Source organism: Stylophora pistillata, chromosome 10 (genome assembly GCF_964205215.1).
Source record: "Stylophora pistillata chromosome 10, jaStyPist1.2, whole genome shotgun sequence".
NCBI classification, from domain to species: domain Eukaryota; kingdom Metazoa; phylum Cnidaria; class Anthozoa; order Scleractinia; family Pocilloporidae; genus Stylophora; species Stylophora pistillata.
Window position 1 is genome coordinate 21,299,999 of NC_142528.1, and position 22,999 is coordinate 21,322,997.

Below are 22,999 nucleotides of genomic sequence, written 5' to 3' on the forward strand. Positions count from 1 at the left end.
TATCAAACCATGATCCCCGAGCATTGAAGGAAGGTATAAACCGAGACTTAACCAGTACAACACAATGGTTTCGACAGAATGGGATGGTAGTAAATCCAGACAAATATCAGGGTTTGGTGTTAGGAAACACTGATTGTGATTTCCAGTTAGAATGCGCAGGGAGGCCAATACCTGTTTCCAGTGAGATAAAATTATCAGGTGTACCATTGGATGACAAGCTGGATTTGATGCTCATGTTGCATCAATCTGTCGAAAGGTGGCGGGTCAGATTTAAGCTTTAAATAGGCTAAAAAATATCCTGCCTCTTAAAACCAAGGAAGCACTTTATCGCGCAATTATTTTACCTCACTTTTATAATTGAAGCCAGATATGGCACCACTGTGGGGAAAGGAATACAAAGAAAATGGAAAGGGTAAATCAACGCGCGCCTATATATGTATATAAAGATAAGGGTATTTCATATGAAGACTTGCTCGATTGTATCGGCTTGCATACGACACTGAAGAGTCGTAGGATTCAAGACATGTTGCTAACGGTCAATAACTGCTTTCAAAATAAGGCTCCCAGACCTATTGCTGACTTATTTAAACCAAGGAGGACTGTTTACAATTTAATAGGCACTAAAATGCTTTCCTTACCTAAGGTTAACAGTACCAAGTATGGCCTTAAGTCATTTCGTTATTTTGCTGTTAAGACTTGGAACGCGCTACCAGATGCTATACGCGAAAAGGCTTGCACAAGAACGTTTCTTCATGATATCCGTCGCCTAAAATTAAGTTTTTAATTTTTTTGATCTCTGTTTTACTACATATATATTTAAATTTGCGATATCCTTTTTATAATAATATTTTACTTAATGTACATAACTCTTGATATAGGTTGTAATTTTTTATTGAATATTTTGTTGTGGGCTTCCTGGAAAGTAGCTTGTAACTAAGTGTGGTGCCACATTAAATAAAGAACAACTACTACTACTGCTACTGCTACTGCTACTGCTACTGCTACTGCTACTGCTACGTACTACGACCTTGAATTAATTTGAAATCTCCTACGGCCATCATCGATTATTCATCAGGCGTCATCAACGGTTTGTCGTGATACTTCAGTAAATGATTTAAATCAGGAGTTACAATTGATCTGCTCTTATTGACGCTGCGATTAGAGAAGCGAAGCAAGCGAGCTATATGGGTGCGCGAGAGTTCCGCAACGGTTTTTTCTAACCTCTCACGACTAAAATCTCGGGGCTCGTGCTGCAACGCTTACGAGAACATGATACAATGCCACAGCTGAACGTTCTTTCCCCTCACACGGTTTCGGCAAATAGTTTTACAATTCGAAAGCAATGCTTCCTCTGCAATATTATTTCAGAATGTGGGAGTATCTCTACCTATTGAGTATTTTAAGGGATGGCGTGGCCCACTGTAATTGCATTCGTATTTCACAAGACGAAAATTTCACCCCATAAGTGATGTGAGCACAGTAAAGACCAGCGCGATTCCGGCTGCCCTTTAAGGACTTTAAGGAGTGACTGTAACAATATTCAAGTGAGGGCTGTTCTTTGCACATCAACGATAAAAGAAAAAAAACTGGAAAAGTTTGATTGCACGCGTCAATGAAATAGTGTATAAATCACTGCTATCAGGAAGATCCCTACAGGAAAATGACTGTGAAAGTCATTGCACGCCGCTCAGTCTATAAGTACTGTTTTGTTTGTTATGCTGGGTTTTTTGGTAGAAATTAAATAAAAATTTGACGCTGTGCAAACATATCTGTTAACTAACTTAACTAAAAAAATATCTGCGATAACTTTGCAATCGCATAACGTGGGAGACCATGCACCAGATTGTAACATAATAATCGAACAGCAACAATTTGAATACAGATTAATTGGACGACAAGGAAAACCAAAAATAGACAAGATAATAACTTAATAATCGCACAAGAAGGGAAACCAATAGTGCACGAGATTCTAACGTATCCTGAATCGGACAATAAGGGACACCAAACGTTGGTGAGCTACTAACGTCGGAAACAACCTCGATACAAGTGAAACAAAAACTGGAGGAGATTCTAACCTGAATAATAGAAAAACAAGGAAAACTGAGCGTGTGCGAGATACTAACGTAACAATCAGATAACAAGGAAAACTAAACGTGCGCGAGATACTAACGTAACAATCGGACAACATGGAAAACTAAGCGTGCGCAAGATACTAAAGTAACAATCGGACAACAAGGAAAACTAAACGTGCGCGAGATACTAACGTAACAATCGGACAACATGGAAAACTAAGCGTACGCAATGTATATGCGTTATTAACCACGCGTGACGTCAAGATGGTTTGATATTGGCCGAGTTTTGTTTTGTTTTTTTTTTTCATTTTTATGGACCTCGACTTCGTCTCGGTCCATATGAATGCGAAAACAGAACGAGGCTAATATCCAACCATCTTGACCGAATACGCTTGGTTAATAAAAGATTTATTATATTGCAAAAAGATTTCGCTTTAATAAGAATCAAGAGTGACTTGTTTACTTCGAGAGCCTGGAAAGAAAGCCAACTGTGTTTGTAGCACAACAAACTCACAAGATTTCGTTTCTGTTTTCTTTGTTTTGACTATCTTCTGCCACTTTTTGCGTTTCCATCGCCGAAATTGAATTACGAATGTAGTTCTAATTCAATTTTTTCATGCGCGGGCAATCCCGGCTGGGCAAGATGGGCCCATCTTGCCCGCTCGGGTAGCCAATCAGAACACAGGATACGCTTCATTTTGCCCGCGGGCTCTGCAATAAACTGACTTAACAATCGGACAACAAGGAGAACCAAACGTGCGCGAGATACTAACATAACAATCGGACAATAAAGAAAAACTAAACATGCACGGGATTCAAACGTAACAATCGGACAACATGCGTGAGATACTGACTTAACAATCGGACAACAAGTAAAACTAAACTTACGCGAGATACTGACTTAACTACCGGATAATGAGAAAAACTAAACGTACTCAGGATAGTAACGTAACAATCGGACAAGGAAAACAAAACGTGCGCGAGATACTGACTTAACAACCGGATGACAAGAAAAACTAAACGTGCACGGGATATTAACGTAACAATCGGACAACAAGGAAAACTAAACGTGCGCGAGATACTGACTTAACAACCGGATAACAAGAAAAACTAAACGTGCACGGGATATTAACGTAACAATCGGAACACAAGGAAAACTAAACAAGCGCGGGATACTAACGTAACAATAGGACAACAAGGAAAACTAAAAGTACGCGTGACACCTAAAAAGGAAAGCTCCTTCCTGTTAGTGATTAACTAATTTAACAATTGCATAGCGAGAGAAACCGAAAGTACGCGAGATATAGACGTGACAAACGAACTGAACATGGAAAAGTAGAACTTCGCAAGATACTGTCTTAACCGAATCAGGAATCAGTGGAAACTCAAAGTGCGCGAGATAAAGACGTAAAAAATGGATAAAAAGGAAAAGTAAATGTTAGCGATATGTGCGATGCAAAAGTCTGACAGACTGTCGTTTGATGGTTGGTAAGGTGGTTTGTTGCCAATGAATAAAGGTGGTAAGTTCTTAAAGAATCTGTGATACTGCGTCGGTCGGGGGAGGGGGGGGGGGTGTAACAAGGTCATTTAGTTTCAGCAACTGTGTTGCTAAATAAATGTACATTCGTCAGAGCGTTTGGCAGAATTGTGGGTTGTGTGAGTGCTTATGTGCAGAAAATGGAGCTGCGCAATTTGTGGAAACATGGAGACGGGTTAGTTACCGATATGCTTTCATCTCTACGTTGCATTTTGCCCGGCTCCCCTGTTATAGTTTCAAAGTTTGCGTTGTTTCTAAATTCTATCAACACAAGCCAGCCGTCGAAGTCAACAATCTTGATTTGACTTATAAGCATTGAACTGCTACAAGAAAGACATAAGTAGATTCCTTGTTGTCTTGCGCCTGTAATAGATGGAAGATGTCATCAAGATGTGGCAAGAACCAAAACATTGGCACTAGAGGCGGCGACTGTAAATGACGATTGTTGGTGAATACTGGTCAACATATTGTGTGTAACAAAACGATGAACATAAAGCTTTCATAACACATTGATCAGGTAACCAAAGACTACTTCCAAAAAATTGTATTTGCCTGATAGCCGCCAGCCATGGAAGAGATAAAGATAAGCAAGTTGCCTGCAGTATCAATACCATCAATACGTGTCGCAAGCATCAGTGAGTGACCAGACAACAACCTACTGAACAAAAACAACTTCCACAAAAAATGTTTTCACCAGTTTATTTCGCATGAATAGGATATTACGCTAATTGCAGTATTTAACAAAGGAAGGTGAACACTGCTGTTGTTACTACATATTTCAGAAAACAGTAACAAAAAAAAAAAGCAAGAAAAACAAAGGCAAAAACTTCCAACCAGCTTAGTAATTTTAGTCCTCAAAACCTGAGGTTACATACAAAACAACAAACTAAAGCAAAAATGAACGTAACATATTTCCTTTTCGTTGAAATGTCAGTAATTGTTGTTTCTTCTATCCACTGTTAAAGAAAATATTAATATTCCAAGGTTACATACAAAATGAGAAAAAAAGAAAACAGCAAAATGGCTAAAAAAAATTACATCTGAACCCTTTGACCCCTGGGAGTGACTAGAAGCTAATTTCTCCACACAGTAACAGCCCTGCAACACACATCAACGTCACAAGAATAAAGGAAATCATCACTAACTAAAAAAGCTCTTGATTATTAAACAAATTCTGCTTATCAACATCTTAAGAAATGTTTAGAGAACACTATGGAGAATATGCATACTGATATTAGGGCATAAGGGGTTAACAGGCGGCTCAGTGAGGAGTATAACTGTGGCTACCAGGTGAACTGAGTACTAAATAAATACTTTTTCTTAATAAATCAGAATTAACTGGTGTGTGAATAAAGTTAGTTTTATAATGCATCAGAGAATGTTTATACCTCAAGATGTACTGGTACATGTTGCAATAGACTATCAGAAGTCCCTCCTCACTCATGTGATGCAATGGCGTCACTCTGAAAGCTTCCCGCAGCACACTGACAACAGCTATATTTTCATTTGTATTTTTTTTAATTGCGCAATGGACTTTACCGAAAAGGAGAGACTGCTTGTAGTCTAATGTTGCAATAACATGACAATATTCATAGCTCAAAAATTTACTTAAATATGACAGCTATTGGGGATAGAATCTAAAAAAAAAAGAAGACCTCTTTTCCGATTTTGAGCATACATTTACTCTATTCTTAAGCATATAGATTTGTGGTACAAAATAGCTATTACACACAGTAAACAAGTTTGATAGAAGACAACTTGTTGGTAAAGGCAGATCTTTCTCAATTCCCAAGCTCTACCAACTAACTTCATTTTATGAGGTGTACTACTTTTAAATTATATCCAACAGCTTTGTTCATCACTGTCTTGATTTTAGACTGTCCACTAACCTGAAAGAGGACAGTAATTCCAACTTTTTAATTCATAGCCATGGATAATTTGCATTTAGACAATAAACCCCTCAACCCTGAGGGTGATGAACATCTGATTTCTCATTACAGTGTCAGCCCTCAATCAAACATTAAGGTCATCAGAATAATGGCAATCATCACCAACTACAGAAGCTCTTGATTGTTCAGCAAATTCTCCTTGTCAGTACATCAGGAAATGTATAGAGAGCAGCATGGAGAATATGCACACTGATGTTACGGTGTAAAGTGTTAACACTTAGCTGACTGAATGAAGGAAGTAGATTTTCACAAAATAAATATAATTAGTTTACTCTAGAGACAAGAGTCTTCTAAAATTGATGGAAATTTATACGGAATGCATGATTAAGCCCAAAATCAAGAAGTGATGTGTGAATTTCACAGAAAGGCAAGGTAAACTGAAATTTGAAGTTTTCATTTCTCAACTTGTGACACATGCATGCAAAATGTGAATTTTTCCTTAATTTGGGCATAAAAAAGTATCAGGACCCCCCTTTGCTATTCTCCTCTATTTTTAGTCGTGGGTATGCGAAGTGTACAAACGACTATTAGAATGGGGCAGAATATGCAAATGTATCAGTCACTCAGATGTAAACAAATCGATATGTCGCTGGCAGACGGAACGTCTCTGTCACATTTCCGAAGTAATGCAGCAACATTAAAATTTAACTCGACCTTTCTTCGAAGGAGTTTTGATTTTAATTAAAATACTCGTCACAGTTAGCACATGTGTAACCGAGTCAAAGCTCTTTAGAAGACTAAAGGTGTAACTTTGAGGGAAGACGCTTAATGCAATTGCTTTTACGTGATCATCTTTCACCATCATTTACATTATTGTTGAATATTCCTTGCCGTTCCCGGGTATATTTTGTTTTTAACAAAGCGTCCAGGCCACAATCGTTCTTAAATACAATTTCAAGCCTTCAATCTTCTCACTCCGAGCCAAAGACGCTTAATGCAATTGCTTTTCTGCGATCGTCTTTTGCCATAATTTGCAAGCGTTATTGTGAAATATTCCTCGCTGTTCCTGAGTATATTTTGTTTTTAATATCATTGGTGACAAATTACTTCTTAATTTTGGTGCCAAATTTCAGTGTTAATTTTTAATTTAACATGTGAAATTACAAAATTGCCATGGTAACACTTCTTGTATCTCAAATTAGAGCCAAGATGGCATCGAAATTTAAGACAGTGACCCTTGAAGAAGTTACGAAATTAAAAGTGGCCAAAAATCATTGACAGGCACGAAGAATTCGAAAGGTATTTTTTGTGAAGAAACTCAGAAAATTACGAACTTTAACAATAATGTATATGCTTTAAACGGAAACTATATTCTTCTTCATGTTCTCGGTTTTCAATAGAATAAACCAGTAAAAACAATTACGGTTGTGAAAGTAATTTGTCACCCACGATATTAAAGGTAATCAAATGGTTTTCTCGTGAAATTAGGAAATAATTTCACTTGGCATGCATTTTGTCAAAATTCTGATAATTTCCCTTGCCTAAAGGCTCAGGAGATTATCAGAATTTTGACAAAATGTGCATGAAATTATTTCCTAATTTCACTTGTCGCCTTTGATTACACCATAGTTAGTAGACTATGATTACACATACTAAAAAAGCACCCGGGCCACAATTGTTCTTAAATACAATTTCAAGCCTTCATTTTGCTCACTGCGAGCCATCAGTATTTATATCGTTATATATCGCTAAAATGAGTAACTGACGAATTTTTGAAGGGGAAAGTGAAGTGTTGTTTTCGTGACCAGCCAATTGTTTACTTTTCTGATGGTTTTACCTCTCATCTGTTCAGTGACTATGCAAACATTAATTTTTGAAAATTGTTGTGTGAACACCCCTTAACTTTACAAATTTTATCAAGTTGAAGGAACAGTTTTGGTCTATGTCCACATTTTTGCCAACAAAGTGAAAATATACACATATCAGTTTAAGAGGTGAAGAGTTCGTACTGCATATAAAAGCCGTCTTTTTTTTTTCAATACTGACATCTGGTGCGCGAAATGAGAAGACTAATATGAAGGCTTGAAATTCTATTTGAGAATGATTGTGGCTGCCTTTTTAAAAACCAAATTCAGTGGCCACTTTGTTAAAAACAAAATATGCAAGGAAATGGGCAAGGAATATTCCGAAATAGTGCAAATGATCATGAAAGTGATTGCTAAAAGGCAATTGCATGACACTTGGTAAGTTGTAAGATGACATACGTATGTTATCATGTATCAGACAAAAAAACGGATTTCAAAATTTCCAGTCTGCATTGTGTACCCAATCTGCAGTCTGCATTTTGTACCTAGTCTGCATTTCACACCCAGTTTGCAGACCGATAGCTAAAATGTGAATTCTGCCCATTCACCCAACATCACCCCAGCAGTTCAAAGTAATACCAAGTAGTTTCAACTGTATCGGGGAGTTACCCATTGGAATTTAATCATCTTCAAAACTCATTCAAACGCAATGTATCCACGACTTATTCACAGTTTCCTTTGAGTTTTCTTTTCAACATGCCCATGGCACAAACAAGCTACCTTTCAATCTACACCCAAACGACTAGCTTTGAACCTCAGTTTTAAGATTAATAAAATTCTTCAGCTCTCAAGTCACCTAAAGTAACTCACCATTCCATAGCCTCGTCAAGTCCTTCTCCTTTAGTTGCAGAGGTTTTAAATATGGACCATGTGCGACTCTTCAATGCAGAAAGACCCAGAGCATTTGAGACCTCTGAAGCTGTCATGGCTCCTTCGATATCCTGAATATGTCACAATCAAAAATTCAGGAATGGCTAAACTTACTTATACCATATTCCACATTTCACTTTTGAAGTGGTTTTGTGGGAAAGTTGTTGAAGTAACAGATTATTCAGATCCAAGAGTTGTAGAATGTTTCCCTTTAAACGCTAATCTCAATTCCTATCCTTTTCCAAAATGTCTTGAGTTTTCAATGGACACTTTAGTGAATATCACTCTGTTTGAATTTCTAAATGAATAAGTCACAAGAATATATTACTTACCTGTTTGTTGGCAAAAACCACTAGGATGGCTTTTTTGAGTTCATCTTCCTATAATGAAACAATAAATTATTTCTCAACACTATTTTGTCTTCAAGAATATTTGAACTCTTCTTTTTTTTTTTTTTTATAGAAATTAAATAGTTTGCTGCTTTCAAAACACACATCAAAATTTTGGATAAAACATAAATGAAGTAATCTCCTTTTCCTTGATAAAATGGACAATTTGATTGAGGCTTTGAGCTACTGTTCTTCTTTTTTTTTTTTTTTTTTTTTTTTTTCATTGAGCTTTTGCCAATCTACCATAGTTTAAGGGAATGTTTGAAAATACCAACTACTGGTACAACATGTTAGTAAACTTTTTCCTTACATTCACGTTTTTTATATCAATAACTAAGAAAATGTAGAGAACCAGTGATCTGCAGGCTTGTTGTTTGTTTTGAAGTCCAACAAAAGAGGTGCAGATTTGCTTTGCAGAGCAGCTTTGCAGAACAGCAAGGCTGCACCTGGCTTTAACTGCTTCCTGGCTAACCCAATCAGTTAAAAATATTTTTTTATAAACACAAATTTGTTGTATATTTAATTTAATTAGGGTTAGAGAGATGGAGGTTTTTTTTCGGTTCAGTTGTCAAATAAGGAACACATTTGTCACAACTGTGGGACAGAGAAAAATCTGAGTCATCCATTGGGATGCAATGCTCAAATTTAATGATTTTGTGATCTGAAGATGTCTTAATCATTAGTGAACTCCATGCCAAGTGAAGCCACACATCCTGCGTATTGCAAAGCTTGGCAAAGTGTAGATATATAGAGCAGGAAACTTTTGTAAACCTGGGGGTTTGCTCATGAAACAAGAAAAATACCTCTGTTTTTCAAGCTTGTAACAATTACTTAATAACCCCTTTTTCAATACATCAGTTATACAATTTACCTCTAACATGGCAATCAACTCCTGCTTTGAAATGCCTATTCTTTCTCTATCCATACTGTCTACCACATATATAATAGCATCTGTGTTAGAGTAGTAACATCTCCAGTATGGCCTGTAAAACACAACAACAAAAAACATCACAAATCCTTTGAACTTTTAAGCTTTTTTTACAAAAAGAAGCGAACAGTGGCTGAACACAGTTTTTGCACACACTTTTGCTGATGCAATTCAGCGCATGCACAAGGATTGTAAAAAACCAAACATGCTGTCAAGAGACAGGTAATTTTATTTACTCAACACGTACCCATTCCCACATTATCTGTGCTATATTTCTCTGTAATTGATGCAGTGTATTGATGGCTTTAATCTTTTATTACAAAGATATGTTAGAAAGCTAGCAGTGCAAAGAACCTAGTTATTTATTCTCTGCTTTTTTGTTGTTACCGATAGAACCCAGTTAAATGCAGCGCATGCGTAGTAAGTAAAAAAAATTGCAATTGAGTGGAAAATTGCTTTCTCAGAAATAACCTAATTCTTGAATTTTAACCACTCATTAGAATTTCATGAAATTTGGTACAGATATACTTTAGGAAATAAGTAACTGGAGTATTTAAAAAAATTTGAACTTTAACAAGGGAAATTCTAGATATTTCATTGAACCTTCAACAAGATATAATTAAAGATCTATCTGTTGAATTATTAGCAAAATGGGGTCGCCTTGTGAGTATCGTTACAAGCTCACTGCATGCAAATTATAAAGAAAATCTAATGACTAGATTTTCTACAAATAAACAAAACCGATTTAAAAAGCCAATTAATATTTAACAACTATTCGCCAAAGTCGATGTGAGTATCATCGAATAATCCCAGAGACGAAGTTGAGGGGATTATTTGACAATATTCACCGAACCTGAGGTGACTAATTGTTTTAGTATAATTTTAGAGCTGAACAACAGAAATTTCTAAAATCATAGCATTCTAGTAACATTTATTAACATTTTATTTTAACAATTTATATAAACTGCGGGGAGCGGTTTATATAGCGTCATATAAGGAACCGCTCGACCAATCAGATTGCTGGAAACTCTTTGCTCAGCTCTGAAATTATATACTAATTATTCATATTGCCATACGTCAGTTAAACTATTAAAAAAACAAAGTTTGTGTTGTTAACTTGCTTGCAACCATTTTTGGCAACCGAAGGATCAAGGGTTTTAGAGAAAAAGGTGAATGAAACACAGTACAGGTATCAAAAACTGTGTTCAGCCACCTTAAACTAAAAATCATAATGGACCATCAGGACCTCTCTGTAGACCACCTACGGGTGAGCTTCCTGTTTAAATATCATTATTATTATGTGACATAAACTATACATACATGTAGATTACTATCGTTTCAAACATTAACCCATTAATGGCCGCAGCTTTTGTGGAAAACTGTGTTTTAAAGCTAGTCGAGCAGATTTCGTGTCACTGTTGCGGTTTTAAAAGCTCAAACTTGCCAAAAACCCCTTGACAGCTCGTACACTCGACGGCTTTTTGATCCAAATGCAAAATGGTGGCCTGAAAATCTCGGGCACGCGCAGAAAGCAAAATTTTGAGATAGTTTTTGGGTTGAAAAGTAATGCCCCACTTACGACTTTTACCTTTCTCTCTTTCTCCTGCCCTTTTTTTTCCCCTCTCCTGGCCTGAAATTTCTCCTCACTTGCTGGAAATTTAGTAGGCTTCATTTTGGTGTGGAGATTTTTTGGGAAACTACTCATTATTTTCAAACCACATGCTCAGAAAGGTAGGTGGGTAATGGAACAAGATTTTCATGCAGATTTTCAGGTCAAAGTTACATGGTTTTTTGGCTATTTCTCCAATCTCCTTCACTCAATTGCGCTCATCCTGGTATCGTTTGTAAGATATTTTCAACCTGTTCAAGTATGTGCTCAAAGTCGTGCTCCAGGGTTAAAAGTGATGACGTCACAAAGTGTAGAAAGGGTGTGGGTCCACATGGGCACATAAGGGCGCACTGGACGTCAATAGGTTAAGACAATTTTGTGAAGATGCTATGTATCATGATGTTTACAACTTCAGCTTCTCAAAACTTCTCTACTAGATTCTTGTGATTTCAAGTTCATGAAACAGACACTATTAGATTAGCTTGATAGCTAATATACAGGCATGTTCAATGGTTTTGTACAAAAAATAATCACTTGTAATGTTACGTTGTTTGATACATGACACATGTATGTCTCATTTGAAAAATTATTTCCAAATTAGTTCTTGAACAAATTGTAGCGACTCATTTTATAGTTATTAACGAAGTTCACATACCTAATACTTGTTTGCCCTAGAAACAACAAAATTAAAAAAGTTAATTGTTCTAATCAAAGCTTGCAGCTTAATGTCAAGATACATCTCAAATTGATCCCAAAAGACAAAACATACAAGAATTTTATGAACATTAGGTGTCCTTGCCATAAACTATTTTTTCTTACCTCCTAGATCCCACACTGTTTAAGGCAAAAAATTAAAAAAAGGTACATCAGTAGATGTTTTATAGTTACTGTACCGGCAGAAGATGAAGTAGTAAACTTGTGTATAACTTTAGCTATTTTCATTTATCAGTTAACTATGGGGTAGCTGAGTAAAAAGTTCAATGTCGTAAGTCCATTAAATCCTTACTCAAAGGGCATTAAAAACCCATCATAAATACCAAATCAGAGTACAACTGTGGGATAAGCAGAACTAAGTTCAACAAAATACGAGACCAATATGCCAGACATAGTAAAGGATCAAGTGTGATTGGTTTTCATTTACAATCCCATTCTTACTTTTTTTACCTTTTTTGCACAATTTCAGATCAAACTGGGGGAAAGTCATGGCAAACCCAGATTTCATCTGACACTCAATTGTTCTGACCTTTGTTTCATAATATTATCTTGACATATTTACGTAAAAAGGCCCATAAAATAATTATAATTATAACACTCACAGCTACATGTAGACCTATACTATGCTTCCTTCTTAGCATCAAGCATGGCATAAGTATTATTCTGGGACAAATTAATTTTTCCACTCACCTTGAAATTTAAGGTTTTTATATGTGACTGTTTCAACATTAAATCCTATTGCTGTTGGGAAAAGAACAAGAAATTTAGTTGTAGATGATATGTTATTACAGACACAACAGTCTTTCATTTCACTCAAAAAGAAAAAGATCGAACGACCGAAACTGAAAAATACTAATTAAACTCAAGATCAGTTAGATCCTAAGCTAAATCAAAGTTCAAAACTTCCAGTGTGTTAATTTTGTGAGCTTTTTGTTACGTCTGTACTCATAGCTTACTTGGAATAGTCGTTACGACTTCTCCAACTTGTAACCTGTGATTATAAAAGGTATTAAAAGACAGAATTAACATAACGGTCATTAAACTTTCCTGAACTTGAAAAGATATCTAGATGTAATGGATCATATAAAAATAAACTCACCTGTACAAGATCGTGGTTTTACCGGCTCCATCTAAGCCTAAAATAAGGATTCGTAGCTCCTTCTGACCAAACAATGACGAAAACAGACTAGAAAAGAAACCTCCTAAGCAAAAAAAACAAATTATTTTCAGTGGTCAGCTTAAATGTCTGTCTTAAGAGAGCAGAAACCTTCACCCATACCCATATTTCTTGCTGATTGCAAGGAATTGCGAGTGAACACTCACGGTTGATTGCGTGGCCTTTTCTGTAGAAAAGCTTCCATGTATGCCAACTCAAAATGTATCGAGGGAATTTTGTAATGGAAATGGAAAAAAAATCAGGGGAATAATATTAAAATATTTCCCATTTAATTTCTCTCGAAGGGTTAGACGGAGTAAAAGTATTCCTCATCATTTTCCAATGTAATTAGACCTCAGTGTGTGTACCGCTGTAATTGGTAAAGGATTATTTTTGCATCAACTTTGAAAAGATAAAGTAGACATAAGTGATGTTTTATACATAGAGTTCTTCTTTGTAGAAATCCGCTGACTGGTTTTCGCGCTACACGGCGGCAAATTTGTAGGTACTAATGTAGCCCAGAAATATAGAGGTTCATGTTGTTTAGAGATTGACTGGAATATAAGTAATAAAAACCTGTGAAATAAATGGAGGGAGGGCCATCCACTGAAGAGAAGCCAAGCACAGATGAATGGCCGCTGGAGAGGGCGGAGGTTGGTGCTTATAAATTGCACTGTTAAGTTTTTATTTGTTAACGTTAACGTTACGTTATTCAATTCAGAGTGCGGGTTCAATCTCCACTCGCTGTTAGCAGTAAACATCTCTCGGATGTTGGGTGGCTCTGAGAAGAGCGGCAGGTAGCGAACAGTACTTTAGCATACGTTACAAACTACCTTGATTTCTCCCTTTTCTATCGAAAATTAAGGGGCTCATATTCTCTTGTACATGTTCTGCTTGCTAGACACAAGATAACAACAATGTGAACTAAATCTTTTAAAATAAATTTTGAACAAGTGGTAGAAGAAGAAAATGAATAAATTGATCTTGGTCTGAATCTATATATTTGTGGAGTAGATTCACTTGGAGTAGGGAATGCTTGTTGAGCGAGGTGGCCGAACCTTGTGGTTTAAGGAAAAATGTGAAAATGCAGAAGAAATATTAATAGGACAGACACATACTTGAATGCGCAAGTATGCAAACTATCTAAAATGGGAAAGGGCTGCGCACTCAAGCTTACTGAGGTAAATTTTGATTACCTGGTGCATCAATATCAGAAGCTGGATAGAAAAGATTTTTTTGGAGATTCTTTAACTAGTATGTACCTCGGATATCAGACCTTCTTTGATGTAGAACTCCAGATTTTGGCATCGGTTGGTCCCAGCATTAGGCAAGAAATTAGATTAATGTCAATTCCTAACAGGCTAGCTAAGTTTCACATTGAAATACAGTGTGAATCCTTTTGAAAAAAAGGTATTGAAAATGTATATGATGTGATGTGATCCTGTTGTTAACATTGATTTTTCTCATTGCTGCTGACTACCATATTCAGACAAACAGTTTCTTTTCTATTTTGATTTGACCAGGCTGCAGTTCAACAGCTCTATGAGTTCAGAGACCACTACTTTGAACACAATTCTATCGAGAAGGCTCCTCTAAAGAAGAAAGAAACTGAACTAAAGTTAAAAGAGACTCTGAACATTCTGGACTATGTACAGGGTAGGGATAAACCTTGTAGTATTTGATTTGAAGTCATTTTCCAATACAAATGGTAATGAAATTGGTATAATAGTTGAAACCTAATGTTATAACCAAGTTTGTAGTTAGAAAATGTTAAAGGTACATGATCTGTACTGATTAGGCTGCTGAATTGAATTATGCTTGTGTAACAAGCATGGCATGTTGCTTTCCAACATGCAGTCCCAGGACATCCAGAGGCGTGCTCTCTCAGAAAAAAAAAAAAAAAATTTGAAACTCCCTGAGAAGTGATTTCCAGCATTCTTTGGAATATTATTATTTTCTGTATTTGATAATAATTTATAATGGTTTTGCTGGTGCAAAATGGTCTGACAGGTGGTGGGTTTCTGTCAGATACTGACTTGTATTAACATCCCTTCTATAACTTTTTTTCCTGAATTTGAAAATATAAAATGAGATTTACTACAATTTTTTACTCTCTGTTGTAGCTCAATGTGAAGAAACAGCTAAATGTCTATTTTTGCGAGGGAAAGCCTTGAATGTGATGCCTGATTATGATCCTTTGGCTCAAGATTCTCTATCAAAAGCAGTCAAGCTGGATCCTAAACTAGTTGAAGCTTGGAATTGTCTGGGAGAGTGTTACTGGAAGAGTGGACAAGTCGAGGCAGCCAGAAACTGTTTTGTCGGAGCATTAAATCATGTGAGTTGAAAGACACATGCCCGTTTTACAGTCTGTTTTGAATGATGGTTTTCGTGGATTGAAAAAGATAAGGGATTGTAACTGTAGTGTCTTGCATTACATAGCGCTCACATAGGGTAATCACTGTAAGGAACTTGCCATGCTGTCAGGAACCTGTACTATACTTACTCCCAAGTACAGGGTAATATGAGTCAGTAACTCAGATTAATAATAATAATAATAATAATATTATTATTATGGTGGATGCATGGATTGTAAATCATATATGTAAGAGAGTTGTGACGCTGGAAGTAAGCTGCCCATGGGTTAACAATCGGACAAGAAAGGATGAAGAGAAGACTGCTGTATGGACCCCTTCGCTGGGAACTAAGGCAGCAGTTCCCAGGCTACGAGGTGAGGCAATATAACATCATAATGGATGCCCTCAGGGGGTGGTCATGGGAGCTGGATGTCATGATATGCTAGCAGGTGGGAGGCAGAAGCACAGACGTACTGCGAAAGATGCAGAGGGCAGTGCTCTAGGGCACGCTGAATATTGCCCGGACTTTCAAGGTGGCAGTTTTAGTTCCTATTAGAAGGAGGACCGTAGACACAATGGAAAAGCTTTTTAGGATTAGTCAATGTACATTATTTTATTTTTTACTCCATGGCTCACAGGTTACAGTTTTTGCCCTGTGCTACCTGATTAGAATGTAGCATTGAGTTGATTTCTCTACGATAATAATGGTTTATTAGTACTCCACCTGGTGGTTCTTCTGTACTAATTCAAGATATATGAGATTAAAAAAAAAAAGAAAAAAAAAAACATATGAGATTAAAAAAAAAAGGCAAAATCAGGAACTACTTGTTGCCAGTGTCATAAAATGTTTTCTGCATTTACTGTTGAATACTTTGGGTTCTGTACAATTTTGTATGTCTTGAGGTAGACTGTTAAATAGCATCGTAGCAGAATGTTATACTAGTGTTCCGGGATTTAAGACTCATGCCAATTTTCTTCCATAGGGAAAGAGCAAGGAGTCTTTGAGGAACTTGTCAATGGTGTTACGACAGATTGGGAAAGGTGAAATAAAAAAAAAAAAAAAATGTTGTCACGATAAACATGAGAAAATCCAACTTGAGTTAAATACATTTGTCAATGAGGAAGTTACATTATTTTATTGAAGTTAGATTATTAGTGGGACAGCTAACTGTAAATTTAAATACCTTTAGTTTATAAAATTGATGACTCAGTTGGGCTGCATCTTTCAAATATTTTGTATCCTTAGGTACCTGTAAGGTTTCCGTGAAAGTCTAAGCGCGATAAACACATGATCTGATAATTTTGTTTTTTAATGCCATTAATAGCTCTTTCACTTCTGATTTAGTTTTAAATAATAACCAGAGCTGAAATAGTTTCTAAGTCCTTTAAATGTGGAGAACTGTGAACCTTTCTTGGATTTAATCGATTTTTCTGAAATTTTTCAATATTTTTCAGATCAAGGTGAAAAAGTAGAAAATATCAAAATGAGTGTAGAAAAAGCAAAAGAAGCAGTGCAGTGTGATGTTAAAGATGGAATTTCATGGTGTGAGTTGACTGAATATTAAATAATTATAATATGTATTAAATAAATGACAAATATTAGCTTGTTTACAATTATTATTACCATTAGTCATTATCTTTGATAATAATCAGCCTGGTGGATCACATAATTTGCTCAAGTTTTTTTTTTTTTTTTTTTTTATTTATTATTTTTTTTTTTTATCAGCAGTTCTCAAAACAATAAAGTAACCTTATGGCCTTGCTGCATTGTGTGGGAATTTCTTTGTTGTTTTGTGAGAGAGACATTTTGAAGAAAAAACTTTTTCAATGCAGGAGAGTTATTGGATGCTACCAAATTGCCAGCGAAACATGACAAAATATTACTAATTGAAATTAGAGTAGATAATTGTCAATAGGCTCTTAGCTGTTTTTTTTTCCCTTTATTTTTTTGGCAGACCTCTGTCATGGTATTTTAACTGACATGCCAATGTTCATTTTATTATATAGACGTACTTGGCAATGCCTATCTCTCCCTCTTCTTTTGTGGATCACAATCTCCTCAGCTGATCAAGCAGTGTATGACTGCATATTCACAAGCGGTAGGTAAACCATGTTAGTCAGAAGCTTTAAATAGAACAGTTCACAGTATTGGTTACTATAAGTTGGTCATCAAATGAAAACCTGACTTGTGAGCACTCATCTCTCACAGGAGAATTAGGTCAAATATGTCTTTTGCTGAATCAAAATGAACTAAGAAAAACAGACCTCATTGTAGACATTTCTTTCTGTGTTTGGGTTGTTAAACTGGCACTGTGAAAACTTTCTAGCCTATGGACATAGTCATCATCCATACCCTTTTTTACATGGGACCCAGACCCCACCATTGTCTTTTAGCATGTTCTGATTAATTTACTCTCACTGACTAATTGAAACTTTATTATTCTCTTTTTTTTTTCTTGTTTTTGCATTCTCTTTCATTTTGACTGTAATCATGTAATTTTATTGACAGTATAAAGATCCTGTGGCTCAGAACAACCCAGATCTACACTTTAATAGAGCAATGGTGAGACAAACATTGGTATCTGAGTAATTAGTATACAGTCAAGTAGATTTTTCAAAGATTGCTAACTTCACACTTTTCACCCAAGTGATAGCATTCATATTCTCCATACTGTTCTCTTTGCATTACTATGGTGCAGATGAGAAGAATTTGTTTAACAACAGGGGCATCTTAAATTGTGATAATTTCCTTTATTCTTATGGGATGACTATTATACTTACATTCTTGCAAATATATGTATCTTATTTGGAGGTTTTGTTGTGTAGTATCACTGAGCATTTTTACTCGTTGTTTGTATTTTGACTTACCCTACGGGCTCATTAAAATACAGCACAACTCTTAAAAATATTCAGCGATACTACACAACAAAACGTCTAATAAGAGATCTATTATCCAACTCGCCAAATTGTTATTTCAGTGCAGGCAAATTTTACGGATATTTCTGGAGTAAAAATATTGAGTGATATTTGTACTCATCTCGTGCATTATCTGTACTCTGCGAAGTACAGTACTGTTGGATAATAATAAGTGATATTTGATCCTTTTTTCCTACACCTTCGTTGCTTACAGCCTTTTTGGTTAATATGTTCTTTAACTCCAGAGGTTACAAAATGGTAAATTCTAGGGATTTCATTTCTTCCATTTCAGCAATACAAAGGAATCTAAACTTGTAGCTCAGAACTGCTGTGGCAACAGCAGTGACCTCTTACCCATTTATAACCAATGATATGGAACAGCTTTGTTATCATTCAGCTTTCCTTGTAGGCACACAAGTACCAGGAGGAATATAAATTAGCCATAGATGGCTTCAAGAGGGCTGGCATTTTAGACCCAGGTTGGATTGAACCTGGTGATGAGAAACTTAAGCTGATGAACATCTTAACAAAAACAATGGACCTTGTAGAGGGAAAGGTAAGGACTACAATGTTAAATGATTCGTTTTGTGCCTCAGTTTAATAATTCTGCCTGAATATAGAAGTGTTCTCATTACCTCGCCATGCTTTTTCTTCTGCATCCTAACTTGTCATGATCTCATATTTAACCCTCTAACTCCCAAGATAGCTAATTGTTCATTCTTCCCTCAAACTAGCACACATTTCCTTGAAAATTTTTGATGAGATTTTGGTGTTAGACAAGTATTGTCATTACCTGTTTGCTAGATAATGATTGGCTATTATAGAGTGAATTTACATGTTTATCACTTCAGGGGGTTGAGAGTTAACAACAATCCCTACATCTTCTCTTTAATTATTTCAGGGTAAATTGAAAGGCAAGAGGCTCCATTCCATGGTTCAGTCCTTGGGTCCATCAGATTTGGGCCCATATGGAGGTGGCAGTTACACCAGTCCATCAGGCCAAACAGTCCAGCTTAATCATATTCCAGTCTCCAAACTGGTTTCTGGCTCAAATTATAATACAGTGATTGTGGGAAAAGTTGTCGGCTCTGTTCCAATGGATGATCCAGTACCATAGTAAGTGTTTTAGGTGGCAAAAAAAAAAAAAAAAAAAAGAAAATCAAGAGTTTTATTTAACTTTTAAGATGTGATTTGTAATTTTTGGCTTAATTGACTTACACTTATTTTCTCTGGTAAATTAGTTGATAAAAAAGATTGGTCCTGTATCAAGACAACATCTCTTACTGATGTGTTTTCCATTTTCTCATCGCCTGTGTAATGGATATATATATATATCTTATTAACCAAATGCGAGGGCCGTACTGGGAGAATATCAGCCTGAGGTCTTGACAGTATGGACCTCGCTGTGCTCGGTCCATACAAAAAAGACCAAGGGCCGATATTCTTCCAGTACGGTCCCGAGCAAGCTTGGTTAATAAGAGATTTAACTGAAGTTCAAAGGGACACAAGTGCGGTATCATTCGGGACCATTTGGGACAGTGCCCAGTCCAATACTGAGAGAATATTGACTGGCAATAGAGCATTTTGATTGGTTGATTTTAGTTATTGGCCCTCAGACTGCCCGAGTCATGTAATAAATTATGATTATTGTAAGTTAATGTTGTAGGGAGAAGTTGCATGTTAATCATTTCAAGGTAGTAAATCATTGAATGAAATGTTTACAATTTATTATAACTAATCTTAGCACAAGTTTTTTATTATTTCAGAAATGTTTCTGATTATATGTAAATGCTTTGTTTACCTAATATAAAATTGAATATAACACAGACATTCCTTCTACAATGACTTCCACTACTTTAAGTTTAGCACCTGTATTCTTTCATAACTTTCAGACAGTCATTTCTGGAGTAGTTGCAATATTCAAGAAACTTCTCACAACATTTCCTTTTTTGTATCATATAGTCAAACCTGTATCGCTATGTGGTCAACCATAGGGATAGCAGGGTGACTGCTCAGTACAAGTTGACAGCTTAACCCATTAATGGCTGCAGCTTTTGTGGAAAACTGTGTTTTGAAGCTAGTCCAGCAGATTTCGGGTCACTGTTGGGGTTTTAAAAGCTCTAACTTACCAAAAACCACTTGACAGCTCGTGCACTCGACGGCCTTTCGATCCAAATGCAAAATGGCGGCCTGAAAATCTTGGGCACGCGCAGAGAGCAAAATTTCGACATAGTTTTTGGGTTGAAAAGTCATGCCCCACTTACGACTTCTACTTTTCTCTCTTTCTCCTGCCCTTTTTTTCCCCTCTCCTTGCCTAAAGTTTCTCCTCACTTGCTGGAAATTGAGTAGGCTTCATTTTGGTGTAGAGATTTTTCAGAAACTACTCATTATTTTCAAAGTACATGCTGGGAAAGGTAGGTGGGTAGTGAAACACGATCTTCGTGCAGATTTTCCAGTCAAAGTGACACGGTTTTTTGGCTATTTCTCCAATCTCCTCCACTCAATTGCGCTCATTCTGGTATCGTCTGCAAGATATTTTCAACCCGTTCAAGTAGATGCTCGAATTCGTGCTCCAGGGTTAAAATTGATGACGTCACAGGGCGTAGAAAGGGTGTGGGTCCCCATGGGCCCATACGGGCGCACTGGACGTTAATGGGTTAATATAGGATCCAAAATACTATTTACTTTGATTTTGGGAGAAAAACATGGATTAGAAAATTATTGGATGAAAGACTATTTTCTCAGTGATGCTTCAATACAGGTAGAAAACAGTACAAACACTCCATTGAGACTTAATAAAGGGTGACTGCAATCACTTCATAGAGGTGACCACTTAATAGAGGCAAAAATTACTGCAATTAAGGGGAAACAAATTCTGGACTCTGACAACTGATGGCTTAATACAGTGTATGGTCAGAGAAATTATGCCAAAATTACTTGTTAGAATTGTTTTCCATAGGTTAGTTTGATTGGTTTACCATTCATAGCCCTGGAGCACATTTAAGGAATGTTACTTGAGCAGTGGTTACATATTAAATTGCTTCTATTAGTGACATTAGGTAATGATCAGACTCTGTTTGTTGTAGTATCTTTGCCATGGTGGACTGTGAAGATTGTTGTTTACCAGTTACTGTTTACAACATGGCAGCAGGAGCTGGGTTTGCAGTTGGTGACTCTGTTGCTATCCCTGAACCTTTCTGTCAGGAAACTGATTTCTCTGAAACTAGCACAGTAAGTGTAACTTGATGTTTTGTAACTTTTTTGGTAGAAAATATGTAGGTGCTTGTAGCAACATTTTGATGGGCACATCTGTCACTGCCAAGTAAAACAAACACTGCAGAAAACAATCTGTAATGTAGTACGGACATCCCTAACTCAAGTGTAAATCTGGATAATTCAGAATTTCAAAGAATTTGGATCCCAACTTGTTCTTGATAGCTTGCCCAGGGGCACTCCCAAATTTTCCTACCCCCTTCTCTCATGAGAATATAAATAATAATAAAATATGTGACTATCTCAGTCTCTCATTGCAAAAGAATGACTTAGATAAGTAACTTTTTCTTTGATGAAGCAACACCTTTCAGTTATTTCTCAAAATGACCTTCATAACTTCTTATATTTAAACTGAGATGATTTCTTTGATTTAATTTGCTGATTGACTTATCGAATCGCATCGGTTTCATTTAGATATTCAAGTTTACTTCAATTCGTGTGGACAACCCGGTAGTTTTGGTGGTAAACAAGAAGAAACTTGGCTCTGACAGGCTAGCTCCATCAACTCTACTGGTTTCTACAAAAAGCGAGTGATTGATCCGCAGAATATCTTTCGTGAGGAGGAAAAATATTTCCAGAGGTGGACTGGTTAGATACAACAACACAATTTGAACAGCTTTCATTTATAATTTATAATTTATTGAGTTAGGGGTATGAATAATCTGCCGAAGACAGCAGCCACTTTTTTCAGCATAATTACCGCCTCTAGCCATCACATGTACATTTGTACCACTATATGAACATTTTATCCGAGGAATTTCTTTTATCAATTTTATTCAAACAGATGGAATGTGTGTTTTCACTGGTTATGAGGGGAAAACATCAGATTTCTCCTCACACACCATTACTTGATGAATACCTCAATCTTTCTTTTAAAGAAATTCACAGTGGTTTATAAGGTGAATTAAGACTGTCGAGCTTCGGAATAGTAAGGATTCGGAGGAAGAAAATTACCAAAATCCCACCTGACAATGGAGGACCCATATTAGTGTGTAACTGGGGTATTTTTTACAAATATTCTTAAAAGGAAAGGGCATGTGACTGTTTATTATTTTCTTGAAAACGCTGCAGAATTCGCAAGAAATCGAAACTGATCTATTCAATTAACCTCGATTTGTGAAAGAGTATGTAACGGTTGGCGCCTCGAAATACGCGGACACTATGTTTTGTTTTAGTTTTCATCGTGGAAAGCGATGGTGGGGAGTAGACAACATGATTTGTAAATAGTTTTCGTATTCTTAATTTTATTCATGAAGCTCTCCTGTAACATCTGCAACCGATCTGCGACGATTAAAATGCTACCATGGTGATTATTTTAAACTTTCGGATTTTACCATGTTTTCTAAAAGAATATACGGGATTTTTCGTCGATGTCATCCTTCCCCTCCTTCTTGATTCTTGTCTTACAGAAGATTTAGTTTATTTTT

The 22,999-nt window shown here is 36.3% G+C and overlaps 2 protein-coding genes across 2 annotated transcripts; one reads left to right on the top strand and one right to left on the bottom strand.

The window, feature by feature from the left end:
• Nucleotides 1-4,292: 4,292 nt before the first annotated feature.
• LOC111326012 (ADP-ribosylation factor-like protein 1) lies at nt 4,293-13,280 on the bottom strand. The gene is made up of 10 exons (XM_022929939.2): nt 13,153-13,280; nt 12,973-13,075; nt 12,830-12,864; nt 12,564-12,614; nt 11,979-11,993; nt 11,815-11,830; nt 9,494-9,605; nt 8,566-8,613; nt 8,174-8,304; nt 4,293-5,498 (listed from the first exon to the last, which is right to left on the bottom strand). Exons 1-10 carry the CDS (start codon nt 13,154-13,156, stop codon nt 5,468-5,470), a joined length of 546 nt encoding a protein of 181 aa, XP_022785674.1. The 5' UTR covers nt 13,157-13,280; the 3' UTR covers nt 4,293-5,467.
• A 222-nt stretch (nt 13,281-13,502) lies between these two features.
• LOC111326009 (tetratricopeptide repeat protein 5-like) lies at nt 13,503-22,892 on the top strand. The gene is made up of 11 exons (XM_022929935.2): nt 13,503-13,682; nt 14,553-14,685; nt 15,153-15,364; nt 16,367-16,424; nt 16,839-16,928; nt 17,391-17,482; nt 17,893-17,946; nt 18,709-18,855; nt 19,201-19,415; nt 21,386-21,530; nt 21,987-22,892. The coding sequence occupies exons 1-11, from the start codon at nt 13,617-13,619 to the stop codon at nt 22,104-22,106; spliced, it is 1,332 nt and encodes a 443-aa protein (XP_022785670.2). The 5' UTR covers nt 13,503-13,616; the 3' UTR covers nt 22,107-22,892.
• The last annotated feature ends 107 nt before the right edge of the window (nt 22,893-22,999 follow it).

What these genes read in the sequence shown, in the direction of transcription:
- LOC111326012 (XM_022929939.2), bottom strand. An exon ending in AAAACCACGATCTTGTACAG is followed by an intron (nt 12,865 to 12,972) that starts GTGAGTTTATTT and finishes TTATAATCACAG; the next exon opens with GTTACAAGTTGGAGAAGTCG. An exon ending in AGTTGATTGCCATGTTAGAG is followed by an intron (nt 8,614 to 9,493) that starts GTAAATTGTATA and finishes GTTTCATTATAG; the next exon opens with GAAGATGAACTCAAAAAAGC.
- LOC111326009 (XM_022929935.2), top strand. Translation starts at nt 13,617, where the DNA reads ATGGAGGGAGGGCCATCCACTGAAGAGAAGCCAAGCACAGATGAATGG. An exon ending in TGGACCTTGTAGAGGGAAAG is followed by an intron (nt 18,856 to 19,200) that starts GTAAGGACTACA and finishes TAATTATTTCAG; the next exon opens with GGTAAATTGAAAGGCAAGAG. An exon ending in ATTTCTCTGAAACTAGCACA is followed by an intron (nt 21,531 to 21,986) that starts GTAAGTGTAACT and finishes GGTTTCATTTAG; the next exon opens with ATATTCAAGTTTACTTCAAT.